The sequence below is a fragment of the Carassius carassius genome, chromosome 42 (genome assembly GCF_963082965.1).
Source record: "Carassius carassius chromosome 42, fCarCar2.1, whole genome shotgun sequence".
NCBI classification, from domain to species: domain Eukaryota; kingdom Metazoa; phylum Chordata; class Actinopteri; order Cypriniformes; family Cyprinidae; genus Carassius; species Carassius carassius.
The window spans coordinates 7,381,327-7,396,346 of record NC_081796.1 but is presented as its reverse complement, the minus strand read 5'-3'; the positions used below and the strand labels follow the sequence as shown (position 1 = coordinate 7,396,346).

General features: G+C 38.3%; 1 protein-coding gene across 1 annotated transcript; it reads right to left on the bottom strand.

The window, feature by feature from the left end:
- Positions 1-8,889: 8,889 nt before the first annotated feature.
- LOC132123898 (DNA repair protein XRCC2-like) lies at positions 8,890-9,959 on the bottom strand. Its single transcript, XM_059534591.1, has 2 exons — positions 9,955-9,959; positions 8,890-9,457 (listed from the first exon to the last, which is right to left on the bottom strand). The coding sequence occupies exons 1-2, from the start codon at positions 9,957-9,959 to the stop codon at positions 8,890-8,892; spliced, it is 573 nt and encodes a 190-aa protein (XP_059390574.1).
- Positions 9,960-15,020: the final 5,061 nt, after the last annotated feature.

The window sequence follows — 15,020 nt, the reverse complement described above, 5'->3', positions numbered from 1 at the left end:
AAGTCTGTCAGTCCAGATGTGAGGAAGACATGCAGAGTGGAGCTGGAGCTCAGCAGATGTGTGATGGCTGTAGATACTGTGGTCTTGGAAAGAAGGGCATCTTCACAGCTGGATTCTGTTCTATGGACTGCTACTGCAGAATGAATGAATGAATGAGTGGTTTATCTATCTATCTATCTATCTATCTATCTATCTATCTATCTATCTATCTATCCATCTATCCATCTATCTATCTATCTATCTATCTATCCATCTATCCATCTATCTATCTATCTATCTATCTATCTATCTATCTATCTATCTATCTATCTATCTATCTATCTTTTTACTTGAATTGGTGACTGAAACTGAAAGCTAAATAAATGTTTTAGTGGATAAAGCTGTGTCTGTTTGCTTAATTGGTTAATGTCACTTAAAACAAGGTTACTAAACTCTTCTGAGTAATTTTTAAATTTATTAGTTTTTATAAATTTTTACTAATTTTTCTTTATCAGGCAAAACCTAGTTTTCTAGTGTAACACTTTACAATAAAGTTTCATTTGTTGACTGATGTATTAACTATAATTAACTATGAGTAATGCATTTGATACAGTATTTATTAAACTTTGTTAGTTTATAAAAATACAGCTGTACGTTGTTTGTTCTTGTTAGTTCACTAATGTTAACAAATACAGCTGACTTTAAATGACTTTAACTTAAGAACAGCAAGTGCGACTAACCGTGTTAAGAGACGTTTGTATTCTCAAAAATAATTGTAATGTGTTTTTGATTATTGATAAACTAAGACCTAAACGTGCTGTGGTGATTACGTCAGTAAGCCGTTTTGAAGGTACTTTCGAAAGTAATTTAGAATAATATTATTTACATCATTAACGCTGTTTTTACATTGGATATATTTCTATTGGTTTTATAGGATTATGTGTTTAATTTATCGCTTTCTATTAATCTATAGGCCAATTGCGATAAAGAGTATGACTCTTCGTTGAATCGATTCATCTTCCCTCGGATAGTAATGCCTGTGACCTTGATGACGTTTTTTTGACAGTCGTTTCGCACACCGCACTTCGTAGTCGTAATTCGCATGTCGTGTGTGTAACAGAGCTATTGTGAAAACAAGCGCCGTGTCTGTAAACTGTCACAGTCGTACATTTTAGAGTTGTACTCTAAAAAAACACACAAAATTGCGTATCTGTAAACTGTCAGGGTTCTGTCACTCCAGTCTAGTGTTATTCATGGTTTTGTGACAGAGCCCTGATACTCTCCTCATGTCATTGTTTTCATGTGAGTGCGCGGCTTAGTTTTTACTGGCTGCGTGCCGTCTCGTGTGAACACGCGGTTTATGAGCTTGCTCATTAGCTGCGTGTTTGTGTCTATTTAAGCACATGGCTAGTGATTGGTTTGCTGGCCATGTGCTTGTGTTTTTTTGTTTTGTGTGAGCACATGGCTTTTGTCTTAGTTCCTATGTGCCATGTGCTCTCGTCAATTGTCTTGACCCCACCCATCTTGTTACCTGATTATTGATGTAGGCTAAGTTTCCCCACATGTGTTCCCTCGTTATCCTCCTCATTAGCTCCCCATTTATTGTCCTTGTTTTTGCAGTCTGGTTGCTAGTTCGTCGTCAAACATTTGTCTGTGTACATCGTGTCGTGTCTTGCCTTGCCTTGCCAGTCATGTTTAGTCTGTTTTCCCCTACGGGGTAGTTTTTGTTGGTTTATTTTATTATTACAACTATTAAAGAACCCTTCTCTCTGCATCATTGAGTCCTCGCCTCATCCCTCTACCCAAACCCTGACATAAACTGTCGTGGCCGTAGATTTTGGAATCCAACTCTGACAAAAAACTGAATTACGTACAATAGTTTTAAATTACGCACAAATGTTTTGAATTACGTACGATTACTTTTGACAGTGATTTTATTCCATAGACAGAGAGGTGCGCGCGCGAGACGAAGAGCGAGAGAGAGAGAGAGAGAGAGAGAGAGAGAGAGAGACGTGCAGATTCTAAATATTTTAAATTATTGAATTATTTTATTATGTTTTAATGGTATAAGAAATGTCATCAATAGTTATTTTCTCATTTTATAACATTATCATAAAAATAAAAAAAAGATTACAATTCAGGCTATTTATAGAATGTGCTCGGCGGGCGACTCAGAGACTCCACGCAGGCTACCAGGTGCCCGCGGGCACCACGTTGGAGACCACTGCTCTAGAAATATGGCAAATAGTCTTAGTGTTTATACTTGACTAACTGGGGCCCAGGTCAGGAAGCAGACAGACTGGCTAAACCGACCGTCTGCTAGCCGCCTCCCGTCACAGAGGTCAGTTAATTCTCAGCACATAGAGACTTTTTCACCTAGATATCACACTATAGAGACTGTGTCTGTTCCCCGAAATAGAAAATACAAAAAACGTCCAAACCAAGTTAAGATTAACAATTTAATTGAGGTTCAACAAATAAAAAACAGAAGCAATATGGATAAACAAATGATAAAGCTTGGCTTATTGAATATTAGATCCCTTTCTACGAAAAAACTTTTTGTAAATAATATGATCAATGATCATAATATAGATGTCCTCTGTTTGACAGAAACCTGGCTAAAACCTGATGATTACATTATTTTAAATGAGTCCACCCCCCAAGATTACTGTTATAAACATGGGCCGCGTCTAAAAGGCAAAGGTGGAGGTGTTGCTTCAATTTATAACAACGTTTTCAGGATTTCAAGTATAACTCGTTTGAAGTAATGGTGCTTCATATAACATTATCCAGAGAAACAAATGTTAATGATAAATCCCCTGTTATGTTTGTACTGGCTACTGTATACAGGCCACCAGGGCACCATACAGACTTTATTAAAGAGTTTGGTGATTTTACATCCGAGTTAGTTCTGGCTGCAGATAAAGTCTTAATAGTTGGTGATTTTGATATACATGTTGATAATGAAAAAGATGCATTGGGATCAGCATTTATAGACATTCTGAACTCTATTGGTGTTAGACAACACGTTTCAGGACCTACTCATTGTCGAAATCATACTCTAGATTTAATACTGTCACATGGAATTGATGTTGATGGTGTTGAAATTATTCAGCCAAGTGATGATATCTCAGATCATTATTTAGTTCTGTGCAAACTTCATATAGCCAAAATTGTAAATTCTACTTCTTATTACAAGTATGGAAGAACCATCACTTCTAACACAAAAGACTGCTTTTTAAGTTATCTTCCTGATGTAACCAAATTTCTTAGCATATCCAAAACCTCAGAACAACTTGATGATGTAACAGAAACTATGGACTCTCTCTTTTCAAGCACTTTAAATAAAGTTGCTCCTTTACGCTTAAGGAAGGTTAAGGAAAACAGTTTGACATCATGGTATAATGAGCATACTCGCACCCTAAAGAGAGCAGCCCGAAAAATGGAGCACAGCTAGAGGAAAACAAAACTAGAGGTATTTCGTATTGCTTGGCGGGAAAGTAACATATCCTACAGAAAAGCATTAAAAACTGCTAGATCCGATTACTTTTCTTCTCTTTTAGAAGAAAACAACATAACCCCAGGTATTTATTCAATACAGTGGCTAAATTAACGAAAAATAAAGCCTCAACAAGTGTTGACATTTCCCAACACCACAGCAGTAATGACTTTATGAACTACTTTACTTCTAAAATTGATACTATTAGAGATAAAATTGCAACCATTCAGCCGTCAGCTACAGTATCATATCAGACAGTGCACTATAGACCCCCTGAGGAACAGTTCCACTCATTCTCTACTATAGGAGAGGAAGAATTGTATAAACTTGTTAAATAATCTAAACCAACAACATGTATGTTAGACGTCCGCTATGTTCTCAAAACTCAGGCAATTTGATAATACCTAGAATATCAAAATCAACTGCGGGCGGCAGATCCTTTTCCTATTTGGCGCCTAAACTCTGGAATAACCTACCTAACATTGTTCGGGAGGCAGACACACTCTTGCAGTTTAAATCTAGATTAAAGACCCATCTCTTTAACCTGGCATACACATAACGTACTAAGATGCTTTTAATATCCAAATCCGTTAAAGGATTTTTAGGCTGCATTAATTAGGTAAACCGGAACTGGAAACACTTCCCATAACACCCTATGTACTTGCTACATCATTAGAAGAATGGCATCTACGCTAATATTTGTCTGTTTCTCTCCTGTTCCGAGGTCACCGTGGCCACCAGATCCAGTCTGTGTTCAGATCAGAGGGTCACTGCAGTCACCCGGATCCCGTATGTATCCAGACCAGATGGTGGATCAGCACCTAGAAAGGACCTCTACATCCCTGAAAGACAGCGGAGACAAGGACAACTAGAGCCCCAGATACAGATCCCCTGTAAAGACCTTGTCTCAGAGGACCACCAGGACAAGACCACAGGAAACAGATGATTCTTCTGCACAATCTGACTTTGCTGCAGCCTGGAATTGAACTACTGGTTTCGTCTGGTCAGAGGAGAACTGGCCCCCCAACTGAGCCTGGTTTCTCCCAAGGTTTTTTCTCCACTCTGTCACCGATGGAGTTTCGGTTCCTTGCCGCTGTCGCCTCTGGCTTGCTTAGTTGGGGACACTTCATCTACAGCGATATCGTTGACTTGATTGCAAATAAATGCACAGACACTATTTAACTGAACAGAGATGACATAACTGAATCCAATGATGAACTGCCTTTAACAATCATTTTTGCATTATTGACACTGTTTTCCTAATGAATGTTGTTCAGTTGCCTTGACGCAATGTATTTTGTTTAAAGCGCTCTATAAATAAAGGTGACTTTGACTTTGACTTTGACTATGTCACACACGTCATGTGGTTTCTGTAAAAATGAAACCCGTGCACGTTCGTTCTGCCCTGGCAGACAGCGAGTCAAAAGCAGTAAATGTGCACGCTTACAGCCCACAATTACTCACAGACAGCACGAGTCCCACAGGACCCGCTCAGCCCTCCCTCACTCGGTTAAGCACCGTGGCGGGGTCGAGGACGAGCGATCTGCCCACTGTGATCAGTGCTCTCCCCGCCTCAAATGTCACAGGCATAACGCCCATGTTACAGCACAGCGAAGCGCTGCCGTTGCCCAGCCAACAGAGCATGCTTCGCATCCAACCCTCAGCCATTCATGCAGACGCATGGTCAGCGCTTCCAGGGGTTTCGGATTGGGTGCTAGACATTATAAAGAGAGGCTACTCGCTAGAGTTTTTTCGACGCCATCCGCGCTTTTTAGCGCGCGTCGAAACTACGGTCAAAACAGAAGTAGCACACCTACTTCGAGCCGAAATATCAAAACTGTTGAGCAAAGGGGCTGTGGAGCTTGTATCTCAAGCTCAAAGCAAAGGGGGGCTGTACAGCAGATACTTTCTAGTGCCCAAGAAAGACGGGGGTTTCAGACCCATACTGGATCTAAGACAGCTGAACAAAGCATTGGCGAAAAGCAGTTTCAAAATGCTGACAACCAGGAAACTCGCATATTCGCAGAGGAGACTGGTTCATGTCGATAGATCTGAAGGACGCGTATTTTCAAATACAGATAGCGTCACGACGCAGGCGATACTTGAGATTCGCCTTCGAGGGCCAGACATACCAGTATACAGTTCTGCCGTTCGGCTTGTCCATGGCTCCTCGTACGTTTACGAGGTGCATGGACGCAGCGCTCGCTCCTCTCAGACTCAGAGGCATGCTAGTGCTGAACTATTTGGACGACTGGCTGATTCTGGCTCAATCACGATCAGAGCTCGTGGAACACAGTCACCGGACCTGAACCCAATCGAGATGGTTTAGGGTGAGCTGGACTGCAGACAGAAGGCCAAAGGGCCAACAAGTGCTAAGCATCTCTCGGGGAACTACTTCAAGACTGTTGGAAGACCATTTCAGGTGACTACCTCTTGAAGCTCATCAAGAGAATGCCAAGAGTGTGCAAAGCAGTAATCAAAGCAAAAGGTGGCTACTTTGAAGAACCTAGAATATGACATATTTTCAGTTGTTTCACACTTTTTTGTTATGTATATAATTCCATATATAATTCCACATGTGTTAATCCATAGTTTTGATGCCTTCAGTGTGAATCTACAATTTTCATAGTCATGAAAATAAAGACAATTCTTTGAATGAGAAGGTGTGTCCAAATTTTTGGTCTGTACTGTATATACAGGTGCTGATCATATAATTAGAATACCATCAAAAAGTAGATTTCACTAATTCCATTCAAAAAGTGAAACTTGTATATTATATTAATTCATTACACACAGATTGATATATTTCAAATGTTTACTACTTTTAATTTTGATGTTTATAACTGACAACTAAGGGAAAAACCAAATTCAGTATCTTAGAAAATTAGAATAGTGTGAAAAGGTTCAAAATTGAAGACACCTGGTGCCACACTCTCATCAGCCATTTAACTCAAAACATCTGCAAAGCCTTTACATGGTCTCTCAGTCCAGTTCTGTAGGCTACACAATTGTGGGGAAGACTGCTGACTTGACAGTTGTCCAAAAGACGACCATTGACACCTTGCACAAGGAGGGCAAGACACAAAAGGTCAAAAGAGGCTTGCTGTTCACAGAGCTCTGTGTCCAAGCACATTAATAGAGAGGTCAAGGGAAGGAAAAGATATGGTAGAAAAAAGTGTACAAGCAATAGGGATAACGGCACCCTGGAGAGGATTGTGAAACAAAACCCATTCAAAAATGTGGGGGAGATTCACAAAGAGGGGACTGCAGCTGGAGTCAGTGCTTCAAGAACCAATACGCACAGACGTATGCAAGACATGGGTTTCAGCTGTCACATTCCTTGTGTCAAGCCACTCTTGAACAACAGACAGCATCAGAAGCGTCAGAAGTGTCTCGATTAAAAAGGACTGGACTGCTGCTGAGTGGTCCAAAGTTATGTTCTCTGATGAAAGTAAAGTTGGCAATTCCTTTGGAAAACCAGGTCCCAGAGTCTGGAGAAAGAGAGGAGAGGCAAACAATCCACATTGCTTGAGGTCCAGTGTAAAGTTTCCACAGTCAGTGATGGTTTGGGGTGCCATGTCATCTGCTGGTGTTGATCCACTGTGTTTTCTGAGGTCCAAGGTCAACGCAGCCGTAACAGGAAGTTTTAGAGCACTTCATGCTTCCTGCTGCTGACCAACTTTATGGAGATGCAGATTTCCTTTCCCAACAGGACTTGGCCCCAGCACACGGTGCCAAAGCTACCAGTACCTGGTTTAAGGACCATGGTATCCCTGTTCTTAATTGGCCAGCAAACTCACCTGACCTTAACCCCATAGAAAATCTATGGAGTATTGTGAAGAGGAAGATACGATATGCCAGACCCAACAATGCAGAAGAGCTGAAGGCCACTATCAGAGCAACCTGGGCTCTCATCACACCTGAGCAATGCCACAGACTGATCGACTCCATGCCACGCCACATTGCTGCAGTAATTCAGGCAAAAGGAGCCCCAACTAAGTATGGAGTGCTGTACATGCTCATACTTCTCATTTTTATACTTTTTAGTTGGCCAATATTTCTAAAAATCCTTTCTTTGTATTGGTCTTAAAGGTGCTCTAAGTGATGTCACACATTTTTTAGGCCAAAACATTTTTTGTCACATCCAGCAAACATCTCCTCACTTTCCGCTAGCTGCTTGTCCCCTGAACACACTGTAAAAAAACCGGGGTCTCTCTAGACACCACAGGCTCCACAAACAACAAGAAAAACAAACTGGGCTCACCCGCACCACAAAACATAACAAACTGTTCCAGCCAATAACCGACAAGAAAGATTTGGGGGTGGGGTTTGGGGGGTTAGTGCACGGATGAGGAGGAGGGAGGGTCTAGCTAGCCTCCGTTTTGTTTGACAACAATTTGAACATCATCAAGAATTTACGACTCCCGGCATTTCTTAGAGCACCTTTAAGTTATATTTTAGTTTTCTGAGATACTGAATTTGGGATTTTCCTTAGTTGTCAGTTATAATCAAATTAAAAGAAATAAACATTTGAAATAAATCGACCAAGTTGTCAGTTATAATCATCAAAATTAAAAGAAATAAACATTTGAAATAAATCGACCAGCACCTGTATATATATATATATATATATATATATATATATATATATATATATATATATATATATATATATATATATATACATATACATATATGACACATAATATTATTGATTTGATGGCACCAATACTATCGGATGATGAGAACAAGCCTTAAACTCCGTTGAACTGAATAATGACACTATTGTCTTTTGTAGAGCAGCTTTACAGATGAATCAATTTTGTTTCATCATTTATATATTTAGCAACATTGATACTGTTTTTTAATTGACAAGCTGAAAAAAATAACTATTTTCTTCTGTTGCTTATAACATTTAATTCAAGTTGTTTCATAATTGATGAACTTTACTTTTATTGAACTAAAGGGAATAAATGACAATATTGTCAGCTGTTGTTGAATGTCTCATTTATAAAGTTTGCATCACTGATTCAGTTATTTTCCTGTTTATTTTTGTGAAGCTACTTGACTTGACCAAAAGGTCTGTTCCCCCCTCCCCCCCCCCCCCCCCGAGGAAAGTGAGTACAGTAAGGTCTTTATTAGCCATTAAACTAACAACTACACCATAGATCAACATAGTTTTCTGTATTAATGGTCCATAGCAATTATTTCTTTGCATTGATCATTTATCACACTGACAGACATTCATTGCAAATGTTTTATTTTTTTTGTCTGCCAAGTATTGTGTAACAACTCAAAAACAAATATTTCCTGTACTGAGAATTTCAGTACATGTTTACTTGTCACATTAAAATTTAATACCATCCTCCATGACATGAAACAAGCATCTTTTGACACCTTTGATCAGTATGCTAGTCCTTTGACACATGACTTTTAGTGAACAGCATCCTGAGAGTTACTATTCTCTGCCATGCTTTGAACAGGTAGAGCTTGTCAAAGCTTGTAGCACTATCAGCTGACCTCCACCTTTCAGATGATAATGATGATGAGCCGGGCACTTCTGACACCCCTGGATCAGATCCATAGTTCCTCATTATGGCAGGAGTGTTGGCGAAGATCACAATGTGGTAGTTTCTGCGCAATCTATCCAGCAACTCAGAACACTTGATCAGGTTAGCCTCCTGACAAACAGTGCATTCGCCACCACTGAATCTGTCCACCCGGTAGATGGAAGAGATGCTGTCGATGACCAGCAGGCTGAAGGAGGGCTGGCTGGAGAAAGTGTTTTCGAGGTAGTGCAGGGTTAGGAGGAGCTGTACTGAACGGTTGCAGTGCACTACAGGCAGCCTGCGCAAACATAAATGTACTTTGGATTCGTTGTCAGAGCCTTTGGCCAAATGTCCCTTCAGAAAACTCACTAAGTGCAGCATGTCAGACTGGCAGTCCGTGTCAGTGAAGAGCACCGCAACTTCCAGACCCCTATTGAAATTTTTTCAGGGGAAAAAATAAGTTACTCTACTAATTACACCAGGCTCTTTCTGAGACTATAAAATTTGATGTCATATTGTTTATAATATTCTATTCTAAATTTACAATTTAAATTAAATTAAAATGAAATTAAATTTAAATAAATTAAGTAATAATTTAATTTTCTATTCTATTCGTAGTGATTATTGTTGTTTAACAGATAATACATGTTTTGATGAAAACACAAAATAAATGGTTGTAAAATATAATATATTGTTATACAATTATATATATATATATATATATATATATATATATATATATATATATAATTATCTAATTAACTGAAATGCAATTTGAGTAAATGGCACTGGGTACTGATATGGCCTTTTTATACAATCTTTAATTTCTGACACTGGTCTGAAGAACAGTGTGCATTAATGTAAAACTTTTAAATGTGAGACATAAAATTAATAAACATACTTGTGCAAAACATCATGAAATAATACCTCATTAAAGATAATTTATACAGCATCAAATGTTTACAACTCATTCTAAATCAACTATAAAGGCTAATGTAAAATTAGGACCGACTGCCATCTAGAGTTTACCCTATAAAGAGCATACATTGACTTTGGTATAAATCGATTTCAGCTTGCTTGTTTATTTGTTTGTTTCACATACAATATTGGCAAATCAACAATAGACACAATAAAAGCAGTGACGAAATAAAAAATAAATAAAACTGCCAGTAATCTTAATAATAATAATATAAAAATTTCCACCGTTCATTGATAACATATTTCATGTGCAAAGATATATACGTCCATGCTTTTAACCTCATAAGTTAGTAATGTGAGCTATTTCTAAATCGATACACTATAATCTTGGAGCAAATCAACACATACCTATTTACAGATGTAGGTACCTCTATTAAAGCTGAATCGTAAATAAGTAAAAGGTAAAGAAAGTAAACAATGAGCAATGAGTTTACAGACATTTTGCCAGCTCATAAAATTACGGAGCCTACTATGGCAATTATTTAAGTCATGAATATAAATTACGTTCAGCGAACGCAGCGGAGAAGGCTTGGCTCATAATTATTAACTCGTGACGTCTCTCGGCTTCTTTTACGAACTAAGACTTGGCTTATGAATATTAACATGATGAGACGGAGAGGGGATTCAGCATGTTTCTTTCCTTTTTGCCTTCCCTTGACTCGGGAGGTTGTCGCGCAAAATTACGGAGCAAGCCATAATCAAAAATAACCATGGTTTTATTATAGTAAAACTGTAGTAAACCATGGTTTTTTGGCGTGTTGACTACCATTTGTAGAACCACAGATTTACTACAAATACCATGGTTAAACCATAGCAAAACCATGGTTAATTTGTGGTTACCATGGTTTAACTATAGTAACCATGGTTTTTTGGTTTTATTTGTAGTAAAACCATGGTTAATTTTCGTAAGGGAAGGGCTAATTCATAGCAAAAGAAAGGTAGCTTACACGTGACGTGACGAACGACACATGGTTTGAGTGTAGATGACGTCGTTACTCTTGTGACACGCGGATGTGTGTTTGTATCCGTGTGTGTGAGTGCGGCCCCCTCCACGCGTGATTTATGGGAGGCCGTTTGAGACGAAACGCATTGAAACGCTTGCAATACACAATGTGAGTTTGTTCACTGTCAAACACCGACAACGTTCATACTCCTCTAGTTTAATTTCTGCTGGACAGACTTGGTATTAACACTTGCTGTCAAGTTGATAGCTCTTTAAGCCAAATGTTCTGTTGCAGACTATAACTCATGACTAAATGCTTTGCCTCAGTAAGTAGGCTATCATTATTAAGCCTTTTATTATTATCTGTGAAAGATAACAGGTATGTCGTAATATTATTGCAATGAAAGCATGTGATGAGGTAGAAAACATACCAAATTTCTATAGCCTTATATTCCTGGACTTTATTAAAATGCTTCTAAAGGGCTGTAATCTGTTACGATATGGGCAAAGTGCATAAATTCACAAATATGGCTACATGAATTGGGATGTGGGTTGTAAATAAATGGCATATATGCATATTATTATATCTGTCCTGAGCTGTCTGATGAATTCAGTCCTGTTACACACGTAAAAACTAATGCAGAATTAGTATCTTGACAATGTAAACATCTAGAATCTGCATATGAAATATAAAGAGGCTCTAAGTTCTGAGTGTATAGTAATATTTTTGTTATTGTTTTTGGTATGATTTAAGTTTTCATCTGAACTATGTTGGATTTGATTATTTGGCTACCATGTTGAGACATTAATCAGGTGCGCCATAGCTATATAATAAACTACCACATCCGTTATTTGATGAATGGACAGACCTTGTACTCAGTGGAAATACTGATTGAAAAATTATAAACAAATAGACTGCAGCACAGTCATTCTGGTTCATTCATCTCATTCATGATGATGATATACTGTGCTTCTTCTTCAGGTACACCAAGATTGGTTATGCAGGAATCACGGAGCCCCAGTTTATCATCTGTGAACTGCCTGCCAGTTTTAGTTGTTAATGCACAGCAGGACAGATCAGAAAATACAGGATATAATATTTAGATCACAAGATTAATTAAACTCTGCCTTAGGGAAGCACTATTTTAAGCTGTTATAAAACTCTCAATTTACACTGCTGTAACCATAGGCGGAAATCGCGGGGGGGTCGGGGGGGTCCGGACCCCCCCATCTGAGGGTTGTCCCCCCCTAAAATATAATTGAAAAATGTGTATTGTAAATAATATAATGATATATAGTTAAACTAATTGTGTAAGTAGTAAAACAATACAAATGCAAACTGAGCAACAACAAAAAATGTTTTAAACATCTCGAGTTCCCCCTGCTTTGCCTCACATTGCTTTGGTCCAGTGCTCCCCTTTTACCTCACCACCACCGACACACACACACACACACACACACACACACAGTCCGGTGCGAGAAAACATCGTCTTTCAGTAGTTGTGGAAGTCCATAAGTCTAGCTTACAGTTCCCCCAAATTTTGGAGGCACAGTTCCGCCAAATTTTGAGGTAAAAATGAGGAAGATTGAATGTTAATAAAATTCACTATTCATTTCAGTTCATGTCTCAGGATGTATATTTTTTTTTGTGTAATTTCACAGTAGTAATACCATTACATGAAAGCTGCTGATGTCATTACAACCTCTAAGTGAAAGAGAAGGGGAGGGGGAGGACAGGGGAACCAATCAACATCGAGTGCTCACTTTCAGCACTGAGAAGTGCAAAAAAAGTAACATCATAGAGGAGGCTAGCCTCCCTTCTGGAATATCAACCAACCATCATAGAGACATAAATTAGATGCTAGTTTGAACCTGTTTTTATACAGTCTATGGTTTCTCCCGGAGCGGCTGGGCTGATAATTTACCAAGTATTTATAATGAGTAGCGATATTGAATATATTTTCTTTACGGTTTCTGACTAAAAGCTGCCAAAAAGCCATTTTAAAGTGGTTAAGCTAATAATAATAATAATAATAATAATAATAACAATCGGCAGGGATCCCCAGACCAATACAATTAGTTTGCCTCCTCTATTTTAAAATCCAAGAGCCGCCACTGGTCAGTTTATTTCCTTTAATGTAGTTAATCTAATATAACATCATACTAAGAGTGCAGTTGTTCTCCAAATATTACCATAACAAATGTGATTTTGATTTTTATAAAAATTGAATAAACAAGAAGTTAATATTAAGTGCATTTTAGGCACCATATTGACTGTTTTAGCTCTATTTCACCAACATATAAAGTTGAAAACTAAGCTACAGCAGTAACAGCACTAATTGTGTCTTTGAGAAACACACTGAGGAGGTGTTTCCTAACTGAATGAATCCACTTTTTGAACAAATCAGTCATTGACGTAATTATTATTTTTTGTTTTTTCCTGTCTTTCACGTCTATACCGATCTCACTACAGTTGTGTGAGGGTGTATGTCTAAGAGTGTGTATGCCTTCATTTTGCTAGGCATGGCAAATGTTTTTATATATGCATGTTTTAATTATAACTGTGAAGCAACAACATTGCTAATAAATGTGCTATATAAATAAATAAAAGTTTTCCATTGTATTTTGGTGGCTTGATTGTGTAAACAACTTCAAAAACATTGCAACAAAAAAAAGATGTTTTGAAGAATGTTTTCGTCAATTTAATCAGCTTTTTCATTGAACCAAAAAGAAACTTTGAGAAGGATGATAATGGAACGGTCTCCATGCAATAGTAAGGCTTTCCTCTTTGTACACATATCCTTAAGTACAATTTTGCCTGTTTTATTGGTGTCCCCTTCAAAACTTGCTCATGAGAAATGTTATGTTTATTGTCCCCCCCAACATTTAGATGAGATTTTCGCCCCTGGCTGTAACCTCAATATACTGTAGGCTCTGAGCATGTTATCAACTTATCAACAATACTTTCATAACACTTATTGATTGTTGCTTTTGTAAAAGGAAACTGATAAATATTCAAATATGTGTCGAGCGTATTTTATATGAATGTGCTTTGCGAATGCATAATGCTACAATAATCAGCTGATTGTAGGGTTTTCATTTCAGGTATTGGGATCAGAGAGACAGCCAGTGTTGGAGATCAGGTGCAGAGACGTCTCTTTAAAGGGTGTGGATGACCTTGATCTCTTCATTGGAGATGGAGCTGTCGATAAGCCTAATTATGCAACCAAGGTGATCTGTTGTGATCAGTCCTACCAGCAGTGTTGGGGAGTAACTAGTTACATGTAACGGCGTTACGTAATTTAATTACAAAATTATTGTAACTGTAATTAGTTACAGTTACTAAGAAAAAATGAGTAATTAAATTACAGTTACTTATGAAATTTTTTACGATTACAAAGGGGATTACATTTGAATATTTACACACATCCACATACAGATTTAACTGATTTCTTTCCCAAATTTCACTGACTATTCTGAGACATACCGCCCTAATAATTTCCGGGATGCGGAAATACAGTCTGGTTCGTAGAATCCAGTCATAAAAACGAAATGCCTAACGCGGACGGATTATGCCACATTTTGGATGACTAAATCAAAAGTAGGTCAGTACACTTGAATCAAAACATGACATCGACTAGTGTCTGTGAATATAAGCCCCAAAAATGCAATATATGACTTGCAAATTCTGCGTGTCTGTGGAAATCAGGCGCGGACTGGACACCGGGAGAACCGGGACAATTCCCGGTGGCCTGGCAGCCGATTTTGCCCGCTATTTAATATCATTATTGTATAATTGCCTGCCGAATGTACTAAAGCGATCATTTGCGAATCCGCCATTTGATAATTAAATCTCTAATAAGTCATGAAGTGTTAGTCATGACTCGCGCGCCTCCGCCAAACGGTAATCAATGCGAGAGAGAGAGAGAGAGAGAGAGAGAGAGAGAGAGAGAGAGAGAGAGAGAGAGAGAGAGAGAGAGAGAGAGAAAAGAGTGAATTGCTGGAGCAGAGAAGCAGAACTACTGTTCAGGGTTTCAGGTCAGTTTCATCTGTAAAGATGCTTTTTTGTCTT